General features: G+C 43.0%; 1 protein-coding gene across 1 annotated transcript in view; it reads right to left on the reverse strand.

Annotated features, from left to right (window-relative positions):
* VWA3B (von Willebrand factor A domain containing 3B) overlaps positions 1-12,942 on the reverse strand; it is a 235,846-nt gene that overhangs the window by 143,248 nt on the left and 79,656 nt on the right. Inside the window, 1 exon segment of the mRNA XM_047746614.1 lies at positions 5,831-6,021. Within this exon segment, the coding sequence (XP_047602570.1) occupies positions 5,831-6,021 (191 nt within the window).

A 12,942-nucleotide genomic window follows, 5' to 3' on the forward strand; every position in this document is an offset into this window, starting at 1 on the left:
TTAATTTATAAAAATATCATTTTAAAGGATACTGTGGTAGGGCACTTTGGTGGCTCAGTCATCTAAGTGTCCGACTCTTGATTTTAGCTCAGGTCTTGATCTCAGAGTTGTGAGTTCAAGCCCTGCATTGGGCTCTATGCTAGGCATGGAGTGGACTTAAAAAAAATAAATAAGGAAAGGATACTGTGGTTACTCTGTTGAGAAGAGACTGTGAAGAGTCAAGGGCAAAAGCAGGGGGTCAGGGATCAGTTGGTGGCATGGACCAGGGGTAGTTTTGAAAGTGGTGAGAAGTGGTCAGATTCTGGATTATAGACATGTTATGAAGATAGAACTAACAGCATTTAATGAGAGATCAATGTGCGTATGAGAGAAAAGAGAGGACTTAAGGAATGACTCTATAGTTTTCAGCCCGGAGAACTATAAAAATAGAGTTGCAATGAATTGATGGAAGGAAGATTATGGAAGAGTAGCCTTGAAGGGGAAGATCTGGACCTTTACCTGATGTGCTAGATTCAAGGGGCCTATCAGACATCCCAGTGACATGGCAAGAAGTCAGGTGGAGACGAGGGAAGGACTCAGGGCTGGAGATTCAAATGTGGAAGTCACCAGCATGCACACAGTATTAAAAGCCACAGACTAGATGAGATCATGTAGAGAATGGTTACGGAGAGAGAAGAGGTCTGAGGACTGCACCTTGAGGCCCTTCAGCATTTAGAGGCTGAGGACATGGGAAAGAAGCAAAGAACACCAACACAGAAAAGTCAGTAGGAGGAAAACAGGACAGTGTGCTGCTCTCTGCAAGCAAAAGAAGTTCAAAGAAGTAACCAACTATATCAAATGTTGATAGTAGGTCAAGTAAGAGTGAGACTGGGAACTGACCCCTGGATTTAGCAGTTCATGTATCCCTGGAAAGAGTGGGTTTTGGTGGAGAGGGAGCCTTGCCCAGTTGGAGTGCATTCATGAAGGCATGGGAAACTGCAAGACGAGACAGGAAACACATAAAATTCCTGAGGCGCTGAATTCTAAAGAGGTGCAGAGGAATGAGACAAATGAATCAGAACCAGAGATAAACATGTGGGTCAAGAAACCTTTGGGGGGTTCTTTGCCGAGAGAAAATGCAACTAGGGAGCAGGGGAGGGGCAGAGGGAGAGAGGGAGTGAGAATCTCAAGCAGGCTCCATACCCAGGGCTCTATCTCACAACCCTGAGAACATGACCTCAGCTGAAATTAAGAGTTGGACGCTTAACCGACTAAGCCACCCAGGTGCCCCCCAAAACTGTATTTTTAAGATGTGAGGAAGAACACCATGTTTGCATGCTGGTGGGAAAGATCCAGAAATGAGAATAATATCAGTGATATAGAAAGGAGGAGAATGAGAGAATGGGGAATAAGGATCAGTGTACACATTGAGGGGTTTAGACCTTAGATAAACCTGAGGACAATTCCCCCATCCTAAAAGAAATGAGGGTAGAACAGATAAGTACAAATGCTGGGGGATTTGTACATATGAGGTGGATGCCCATGGATGTTCACTGCAAGTTCAGTGAAATGAGAATCCAGGGTCACTTGCTGAGAGTGAGCAAAGAAGAGAAGATATTTGAAGTCTGAGGAGAAAAGAGCAGACATTAGAATAAGCATCTAAATGGATCGGAAAAGCATAGGAGGACTGGGGGCAGCACAAGAGATCCATGTAAAGTCAGAGGTCAGGAATTTAAAGGGAAGCCAGGCACTGTGGCTATGCTTTTCTCTGATTTCTTCTGATGCAGTCTATAAGGCAGAAAAGGCTGAGAGTTCAATTTAACCAGGGTTGGGGTTTCACAGATGAGTGCAATAATGTAAGAGAGGAAAAGTAGTTGAGCATGTATGAGAGGGACAAAAGGATAAAAAGGACAGAGAACAGGGAGCAAAAACAACAAAATGTATAATCCCGATGGGGCTGAAAGATTGGAATTAGGGTAGTAGAGGAAATGACCTTAAAAAAAGAGGTCAGAAAGTGGGACCTTAGGAATTATATGGGTTATAATGGAGGCAGTGTTATTTGTAATGACAAAGTCAAGGGGATGCCTATGGCAGGGGAGGTAGAGAGTGGGTGTAGGAGGAAGTTACTGGAGAAGAGGAGGTCAGAGAAATGAAATGTCAGGGTCTGGGAGGGGTCATTTTCATACGATTGACATTAAAAATGGCTGGAGCCAGTGATAGTAAGCCAGAAGCTATAATCTTCAATTACTGGTGGGATGACCTGGGGCTCAGAAAAGGTGAGTCACAGCGGGGTGTCGTGGGTGTCCTTCTGATGACATGGGAAGACGGAGGGAGAATGATCGAAAAACAGCAATGAGGAATGAGCCACCTACCTCTGCTGCCCACAGGTCCAAGGCAAATGGAGAGAAACCTCTCTCTGAGGTCCTCAAGAGAGAACCCAGACAAGCAGGCGAAGGGAACACTGCAGGGCACTTGCTATCTATCGTGGGTGTACTGACGACCTCTAGTGCCAGAGGGTAGAGTGGAGAGAATTTAGGAGGCAAGGAGGAATGAAGGAGGCTCAGAGAAGGGTTGTCAGAGCCACATAGGGATCAGAATTGAGAGGTCTGGTGGTGACTGAGATGAGATCAGTCCTGATGTTCCCAAGACAGGCATCAGGGGAACCACAACTCAGGCACAACACAAAGATGGAAAGAGAAAGACGTCCTCTCTCTTATTCTTACCATGTTCTTGTCAAACGAGAGTTCTCCCTATTCTCCATCCTGTCACATGGCCTTTTCCAACTGTGCCTTATGCGCTCCCAGATGGAAACACACCAGACCATATGGTATGTGAATGAAGGTGGCAGACAGCAGAGTGTCAGAATGGGAAAAGTGCAGTGTGAGGGCCCAGCAGATAGGAGGTCAAACCCTGCCATCCCATGGCCTAACCTCTCAGAGGCCCCTTGACTTTGTCTTCTTGTGTGTGCTAAGAGCACAAATATTCACCTTATGTATCAAACACCCAAGCATTCCATAAATGCTCAGTTCTGATTCACAGTGTTTGCAATCTATAAAAAGAAGGAAGGTAGCATCTACCGGACATCTCCTAACCAGGCCCTGTGCCCAGACATGCATTTTTAAATTTGGATTTTATACCACTCATTTTACGGATGTAGAAAGTAAGACTCAAAACAGTGAAATTATTTGCTCAGCATCTCATAATCAGTAACTGGAGAAGTAGCATTTACATGGGGTCTTCTCACGTCAAATCCAGACCACACGGCCTGACACCTAGTAAAAGCTCAGTAAATATCTGTTAGAGGAGTAAATGGGGAGACTAGGTGGGTTTGTGAACATCAAGGCCGGCTTTGTGCACCAGCAGCATCAGCACTTATGAATGAAATGTGACTTAGGGTGCCCCCAACTTTGCCTGAATCCTCTAATGGGAAATGCATTTTTGTCTCATTTTGTCTCTCTTCCTCACATGTTCATCTCTCTTAGAAACAACACAGAGCAAGGCCTTCTTAGTCACTTATTTCTCAGTGTAAACAAGGTACTTGGATCCATCCCTACAAACCAGTTTTTATAGTTACAAGTTTGAAGGGGCTGGGGGGAACCCTCAATAATCAACTTATTTGACACATTCGTTATTCCCTACTTCACACACATCACAAATTTAGGTGTAAATCTAGGTTCAGATATGTAGCCCCAAATACTGAAAATAAAACTTTCCCTTATTCATCAATGTCTGTGAATGAAGACAGCGGTACTGTACACTTCTCAACTTCTACTTCTCTATTATTTTTTAGCAAAAGAAATTTAAGGTAAAATTCCTCATTTATAAGCCAGACTCTGCAAACCATCCCTGTAAGATTTCATTCAAAATCATCAAGAAAGAATAAGGAGAAACTAGTCTTAGATACAGGCTTGAACATGACACAACATCACCAGCTCGCGGTAAGTTAGGTTTCAACGGACAGGCACTGGTATTCGTAAATATCCAGGGCCTAATGTACTGTATTTTAAAAGTGAAAATCTACTTACGTACGATTTCCTGAACTAATAACATTACTGAATAATGACTACAAAATCAGAAAACTGTGCTGGGGGAGGAAATCCACAAATGAGATTTCCCTGCAACATGGCAATTACTCCGCATCCTAGTGTACAAGCCAGGAAACAACTCTTCGTCAATTTTGCGTTTTTCTTTTTCTTTTCATTTCCTTTTTATACATTTATTTTTTTGAGAGAGTCAGAGAATGCAAGTGGCAGAGGGAGAGGGAGAAAGAGAATCTTAAGCAGGCTCCATACTCAGAGTGGAGTCCAATGCTGGGCTCAGTCTCACGACATGGAGATCATGACCTGAGTCGAAATCAAGAGTCAGACACTTAACCAACTGGGCCTCCCAAGTGCACCAGTTCTGCATTTTTCTCATCCAGTTTTTACATTGTCCTCCTTGTAGTTCATTGTAAACACATGGCAACAAGAAGGCTAAAACACTGCAGGTGTGGCTGACGGAGCCCCCAAGGAAAGGCCTTTCCTCAGGAAGACCTATTGAGCCCATCGGCCAGCCAGTCTAAGGAGTGGCAAAGAGACTGGGGTTTCACCTCTGCAGGACTGACAAACATCTCAGTGGTGACACTGAATTGGAGCTTCGGAGAACACATAAAGTGACAGTGTATCTGAGGACCTTGATTTCCTATCCAGCAGCCTGCTGGGCTCTGCCCTTACTGGCACAGCTGCTCTGTTGCTCACATTTGGGGTTTCCCTTCATAATGTGGACCTGGGCCTTTATTACCTTCTAAAAGAACTTTCCTTCAGTTTTAGAAACAGAATATTCACTTTATTCTGATTTTGTTTCATAGTATGGTACCTTCTCATCTTTCCATAATCCTAAACTTTTGATAGTTTTCTGAGTCTGTCTACACATCAGTGTTTTCCAAGTATGGCCTCTGGACCAGCAGCCTCAGCAGCATCTGGGCCCCACCTCAAACCCACTGACTCACGCGTGCTAAAGTTTTAGGAGCCACTCATTCATTATCCTTCAGTTGTGAGCCAGAGTCCAGCACTTTGAGAAGTTGTTATTCCTTTCAGACCTATTGACACAATGGAACTATACCTTTCAAAAGTTTTAAATATACACCTTTCCAGTGTTATAATCCCTTAGATGATTTCAGTTTATATTTACTGGGAATCCACTATACGCTGCCCATAGTCCGAGACTAATGCATCTTTAAGAAAGTAACAATACAAGAGGACCATTAAGATGCCTACTTTGGGGCGCCTGGGTGGCTCAGTGGGTTAAGCCGCTGCCTTCGGCTCAGGTCATGATCTCAGGGTCCTGGGATCGAGTCCCACATCGGGCTCTCTGCTCAGCAGGGAGCCTGCTTCCCTCTCTCTCTCTCTGCCTGCCTCTCTGCCTACTTGTGATCTCTCTCTGTCAAATAAATAAATAAAATCTTTAAAAAAAAAAAAAAAAGATGCCTACTTTGGGCGTCTTCACCAGCAGTTTCTCTCTTCCATTCAATATGGGGGAAAAGAGGGCTTCTCCTTTGAAAAGGCTGAATAATTCTGAGACTCATAATGCCTGAATTTCTAAAAACCCAGTTCCTGGTTTATGTATGATTACTTTATAATCCACTTATATTCAGAAACCATTCCCAGACTTGGTCTCCACACCCCCCACGTACCATTCAGAGACGTGCAAGGTGGGAAACACAAGGGTATCTTCCTTCAGGGAAACCAAGCTGGTTTCCTTCCATGCTGTCTCTTAACCTTGGTCCTGCTCCAGGTTCTGATCTGAGGGAGGCCTTCCCCAGCCAGAACATCAAGAGAAGCCACAGCCCGACCTACCAGTTCACTTTACTCACCGCACTGGTCTGCACGGACTCATCCTCTGGTTTGGCTTTCACATCAATGACTCCATCAGCATGGCGGAAGCAGCAGTCAGCAAGGACATCATAAAAGGTCAGCTTCTGGGCTTTCAAGCCATATTTCTGAAGCCACTTCTTGGAGTCCCAGGTGTCCTCTAAGTTTGACTCATTCTCAACAGAGGTTGCTCCTGATATTTTTGGAATTACAGTTCATCAGTGCAGTTCATATTCTAGAAGTCATTTGTACTGCACCCTCAACTTAGTATTTACCGAGCTGGAACATGTTCTTTGTCAGATCACATTCATTTCCGGAAGCATGCTTCCAAATCAGGACTGGCAAAGAATTAGTTCACAAGACCAGAACGCAGGAATCTGCTGCTTTTCATGCTACTTCCTTCTCTACCTAAGTTGCCTACCCCATGTGTCTGTGGAGATGGCTAACAGACCAAGGCCATGTGTCAGGAGAGCATTAAAGTTGGGATCAGAAGTTTCGGGTTCAAGTCATGACTCCACCACTTATGACTTGGCTGAGTTGCTCAAACCTAGGTTGAGTCACAGCACTTAACCTCTCTGAGCTTCAGCAGAATTCTCCACCTGCAGATTGAAGATAGTGTCTGCTTGGCCTTCCTAAAAGTGTGTTGAAAGGATTCAATGAGAAAAGTCATGTGAAAGTGCTTTGTGGAGTGGGGATGAGAATTAGGGGCATGTAACTTGTGTTGAGGTAGAAGTCCACCAACCAGAGAAGGCTGGCAGGCTGCCTTCCAGGAGCTCTGCTGTTAGCTTTGTGAATTTATTCTGATTTAGAGCCTGGCCCTCAACTCAGCAGGCTCAGTAACCTCCTATAGTCAGCTCAAGCACCTAGAGCTATATCTATAACTTACCATATACAGGTTCACAGGTTAAAGTACAACCAGAATGATAATTGTCCAAATAGTCCCAGCCTTCTACGCCTTCCCTTGGTGTTTTCCAAAGGTCATCTATACTCTTAAGTAGAAGGGAGGTGCTCTGTTAGCTGAGCAGAACACCATGTAACAGAAAAGTATTCATTTAGGTGGCTCAAACCACTAGTGCCACCTAAAGGAGTAGCTGGGGGTGGGCACAGAAGAAGGGGTGAGCAAATCTAAAGTTGAGAAGGAGGCACTGGTGTCTAGAGTGGGCTTACACTGCCCTGCACACCATTCCTCCCAACCCCATGCTCCATGGTAGCACATTGGTAGGGTAAAATTGACCATGCTGGGAGTATTTACAGAATCTGGAAATCAGAGCTTTTTTACTGCAGAGAGTGGACTGGCAAACATTTATCTGAATGCCACTGGAAGGAAGGCAGAAAGGACCCTGGGCTTTTAGTCCCACTGAGACCAGCAGAGCTCCAGGAGGATGAGCAGAGGGTGCTGGGCAAAGAGATGGTTTTTTTTTTAAACAACGTACCACTGCATACTAGGTCCACCAGACCTACAAAGTTTATTTCCACTTAGATAAGTTGTTCTCAACCCTCCATGCTGGAATTCTCTGAATTTTTAAATACTGATGCCTGGACCCTACCCATTTTTTTTTTTTAATGGTCTGGATATTGAAATTTTCAAAGCTTCCTGGTGATTATACTGTGCAACCAAGCTTTGCAACTACAGCAATATGGAAAGAGCTTTCTAAATTATGATTTGGTGATCCCATCAGTTATGCTTCTACCACATACAGATTCAAGTTCAATTATACTTTTAACAACAACAAAAAAAAGAGCACTCCATATTAGGGAAACAAAAAAACTACCCATACTTGTCTATTATTATATATAAGGGTATATAAAATCAGAATAGGATTTGAAGAAATAAAACACTTTAGAGTCAACCATTTCTCAACTGTATGTAAAGGATTTGCCAAGTTAGGCTACATGTGAACCACATCCTCAGATTTTAATAGAACACCTTTTAAATAATACACTCAGACCAACTAGAGCTAGGACTTCTGAAAGAAGCTTGGTTTTGGCTTTTGAACTTTAAGCCATCCTGGCATCAAAAACCCCTTTGCACACTGTCCCCAGTTACCAGCAGTTGGTTTCTGTGTGATGCACAAAGCCTCTTCTTTCCCTGTACAGGGAGCTCAAATCAGAGGCTCCCCAGAGCTTCTGATCCCTGAGGTTCTCCTGCATGTTCTCCTGCATCACAGGGAAACAGCAAAGAGAAGAGAGCCATTTTTGTCAGTGGGATCAGCCTCCTTGGAAAAACCCTTTGAGTGACTATTTTTCCTCAATTATTGTTAATTATATTCTAAGCCTTTGACTCCTCTTTCTTCCTACTTTATTCTCCTCCCTTGTTTCTGATTAACAGGTGTAGTCGGAAATAAAATTTTCATTCAATTATATCCATAGCAACACACAAATTAGCATATGTTTCTGCTCTGCTTTGGGGTTGCCTTCTTTTAAAAAGACAAGAGCCTTTTCTCAATGATAAATTCAAGCTTACCACAAAAGGACTTCCTAAAAACACATCAAGCCAATTCTAACAAGGGATTTTAAAGAACCAGAGACTAACTTTTGACTCCTAGCTTCACCCAGGACCAGGCAAGTACAATCATCCTGGGGGCATGATTGAAGCTCCCAATTACTCTCTGAAAAGGGGACTCAAGGAAAACCCCAAAGCAACCTGAACTTAATAAAGAAGGGGCAGCAAAGCATGCAAAAACAAAGAGCCTAGGTGCTCCAAAGCTAAAGAAAGGAGAAAAGGGGGGAAATCTGCCCACTTGCAGTGCTAATTACACCAATTAGTGGCTGAGCCTCGTCTTCCCCAGGTGTGGAGGGGAAAAGAGTTATCCACTCATTAGAGTCACTTACTAAAGAGTTCTTTCCATTCCCCTAGAGTTATCTTAATTAAAAGTGTTACATAAATCCTCGCCCACAGAGCCTAGTATAATACCTTCCTTTACCACTGAAATGAAAATTCATAGCTCATCCTACACCACGTGAGAGACTGCTAAAGATTTTCTCTCAGTTACTCGCAGGAGAAGCACAAAGCAGATCACCTCTGTGCCACAGAATTAATGTGTTCTGGTTGTCTCCATCCCTACTTGTCGATCTCAAAACATGTTTTAATGCGCCAAGACTACTGGCAAATGCTTTTGAAACATCACTGCTATAGCCAGGGCCATAGCAAAAAGACAAATTGGGCACTGTTTATCTGTGCCTATTCCTCCCCTCAAGGTGTCGTTCCCTAGTGGCTCATGACCACCAGGACTTATCACCATAACTGCCCTTCCCATGGCAATAATTAATCTAATGTGTGGACTTGGCTGGGCCACAGTACCCAGATATTTGGTCAAAGATTGTTCTAGATATTTCTGTGAAGGTATTTTTAGGTGAGAGAACATTTAAATCAGTAGACTTTGGGTAAAACAGATTACCCTCCATATCATGAAACAGCCTTCTCCATTCACTTGAAGGTCTTTAATAGGAAAAAGACTGAAGTCTTCTGAAAAAGAGAGAATTCTGACAGCAGACCGCCTTGGGACCTGAAACGCAACACCAGCTCATGAAGGCAGATTGGTGTGTCCTGCAGAGTTTGGACTTGGGAGTTTCCAAACTCATGTGAGCCAATTCCTTAAATATCTCCATCTCTGTCTCAATCTCTTTCTCTCTTCGCACACACACACACCTGTTGATTCTGTTTCTCTGAAGAACCTTGATTATACGGTCATCTCCTCATTAAAGATTGCTTGTGCAGCACCACATTCCTGTTATGTTACATCCGTGAGCCTCTCAAGAGACCATCAGCTAATGAATAAATTAGAGCTCTAGATCTGGAACCAACCTCAGAGAGCATCAAGTTCAATGTTTCTTTACACTGTGGTCCACGAACCTTGCTTCTCCTACATGTCAGTGGCTCTTAGTCAGAAAGATGGTTTCTAGCAAAAAAATTGGGGAGGCTGAAAATAGTTTCAACAGGTGCTTTTCACAGGGCTTGTCTGAGGAATCAGCAGTGGGACTCACCATAGGTAGAGGCAATAAATAGTATTTCCTAAAGTTCTATAGTCCTAGAACCTTTCTGTATAAAACATTTGGGAGGGTTTCTATTTGACAGACCACAGTTTGGTACACACTTTCCAACATCCCTGTTATTGTGAGTGTCATGAGACACTAAGCCAACACTTGGCTACCCCATGGGAAGTGACATGGCAAAGGATGCTGTGAAGTAGTTGAAAAGGAAAGATTCAGAAGAAGCCAAAAGTGATGTCCAATGAAAGAAGGGAAGGATGGGGGATGGGGTGTGGAGGAAGGAAGAGAGGACAGGGGACAGGAGGGAAGAAAGAAGGGAAGGGAAAGAAAGAGAGGGAGGGGAGGGGAGAAGAAGTGGGGGGAGGAAGGAAGAAAGAATGATTTAAGGATAGCTGAGAGAGAAAGAGAGAAGTGGCAACTGTTAGGACAAGAAATCCAGCCATGTGTCAGCAGACAGCAACTGTTGGGCCTAGGGTTGTCTGCAGGTGAGACAGTGAAGCCCACTGGAGTGGGCACCGAGAAGACATGTTGACAGCATGGCTCAGGAGAGTACCCTGTCTCTCGGCAGTCATATACTTTGCTCACTGTACTTGCTGACTGACAGATATTGGCTGTTCATCTACAGTTGTGAAAGGCCCATGTGCGAGCATATTTACCTGCACTGTACAGGAGCCTAGAAAGGGGAAAAGGGGAGGCAGAGGAAGAGAATGGTACCCCACCAATATTCGACAGAACTGACCTGCTAGGCAGGTTTGGGTAACTGTTCTCTTGAGTGATCCAAGGATTATACACATGAGGGCCGAGGAACAAGATGTAGTGACATGACTGACGTCACATCTCTAATATGGCACTAGGTCAAATGGCCAGTTGTAAAGTCAGTCCTGAGTGGACTAGCATACAATGGGAAAATTTAGATGAATTCTAGGCCCTGGAATACCATTAAGTGATTTTTACTTCTCTCTTTAATGCAGGTAAAAATCAAAGCAAAATCTCTATGGAAAAGAGTTCCATGGTTTACCCAACTTGTTTGTAAACCAGTGGAAAAATGATTTCAACCCTGAGTGTCTCTAATTCCTACAAGCCTCAGTGGGGGAAAGGAGGAGGGAAAAGAAATTGAGCAAAGGCAGACATTAAGACCAAAAGCGCCAGCAGCGGACAGGAGGTGGGGAGAAGAGCTAACGCCATCTCAAGGACACCATTCCACATTCCTCTTACTTTCTCTTCTGCCTAATTCTGAAAAAAGAAACTGAGAAAATACTTGCTTTACAGGTGGGCTGTGAATGAGCAGCTGCAGTAGAAAGTTTAAAATCCAGGGTCTGCAACTGGCTGTTGAGAAATAAGGAGCAACAGTCAGTCTGGGACAGACCTGCATGGAGGCTGAGAAGAAACCACTGGCAGAGCACACATTCCAAGAGAAGAACTGCAAAAACCACACTGTAGTGTGTCTTCATCTACACAGTATTTAAATAAACTCTAAATAGTCAAGGATCCATGACATAAGCAACAAATTATACCTCTGGCAACTATTTCTTTAAAAATAGCATGACGTGGCAAGATAAACCAATTCAAGATGCTTGGGATAAAGTGGAAAATCAAGATTTAAAATGAGAAGGGGACTGATTGGCAGACTTTGGAAACTTTAGATTGAGAACATGAGGGTCAATTGGTAGTGATAATGGGAACCACAGAGCAGAGTATGGATATTGGGATGAAGCCAACAGAGAAATTTGAATCTGCTTCCATAGGGAAATTAAAATAGTGCCACTTTTTTGATCCTGCATCACAATGCCAGGGTTTGGCGGGGGGGCTTGTCAGCCTATTTATTTCATGTATTCTTTAAAACTTGTTTTTTTGAGATATAATTCATATGCTATGCAACTAACAATTTTAAAGAATACAGTTGAGGGGCGCCTGGGAGGCTCAGTGGGTTAAGCCTCTGCCTTTGGCTCAGGTCATGATCTCAGGGTCCTGGATCGAGCTCCACATTGGGCTCTCTGCTTCCCCCCCTCCCTCTGCCTGCCTCTCTGCCCACTTGTGATCTCTGTCAGTCATATAAATAAAATCTTTTTTTAAAAAGTATACAGTTAAGTGGTTTTTAGTTTATTTACATGGTTGTGCAACCAACATTACTATTAATTCCAACACATCTTCCTTACCCCATAAAGAAACCCTATGCTCATTAGAAGTCACTCCCCATTTCCCTGCTCTCTCCCTATCATGAGTTTACTCTATGGATTTGTCTATTCTGGACACTTCATGTAAACAGCAACCTACACACTATGTATGGCCTTTTATGTCTGGTTTGTTTCAATTAACATAATGCTTTCAAAGTTAATCTGTGCTGTCACATGTATCCATGCCACATAACTTATTATGGCTGCATAATATTCCACTGTAGGGATAGACTGCATTTGCTTATTTATTAATCAGTTACTAAACATTTAAGTTGTTTCCACTTTTTTGTTTTTTGGCTATTATGATGCTATGCACAATCATGTACTAGTTTTTGTGTTAACTGATGTCTTTTTAAGGACTTCTTAAAATTCAAGTATAATATATGGTATTACAGGAGTTTCAGGTGTACAATAGGATTCAACTATGTTATATAGTTGTTCACCAAGATAACTGTACTCTTAATTCCCTTTAGGTGTTTCACCTATCCCACCCCCAATCTCCTTTCTAGCAATCACCAGTCAGCTTTTTGTCTGTCTCTTTTTTTCTTTAAGTTTCATATATAAGTAAATCATATGACATGTGTCTTTCTCTGACTGACTTATTTCACTCAGGCCAATTCATATTGTTGCAAATGGCAAGATTTCATTATTTTTTATGGCTGGCTAATATTCCGTTGGTATATACACCATGTCTTCTTAGCCTTTCATCCATTGATGGGACATTTGGGTCTCTTCCGTCTGACTATTGAAAATAATGCTGCAATAAACAAAGGAGGCATGTATTTTTTGAATTAGTGTTTTCTTGGATAAATACACAGCAGTGGAATTATTGGATTATACAGCAATTCTGTATTTAATTTTTGAGGAACCTCCATACTGTTTTCCACAGTGGTTGTACCAATTTGCATCTACACCAACAGTGCACAGGATTCCTTTTTTTTGTTGTTTTT

The sequence above is a fragment of the Lutra lutra genome, chromosome 9, assembly GCF_902655055.1.
Source record: "Lutra lutra chromosome 9, mLutLut1.2, whole genome shotgun sequence".
NCBI classification, from domain to species: domain Eukaryota; kingdom Metazoa; phylum Chordata; class Mammalia; order Carnivora; family Mustelidae; genus Lutra; species Lutra lutra.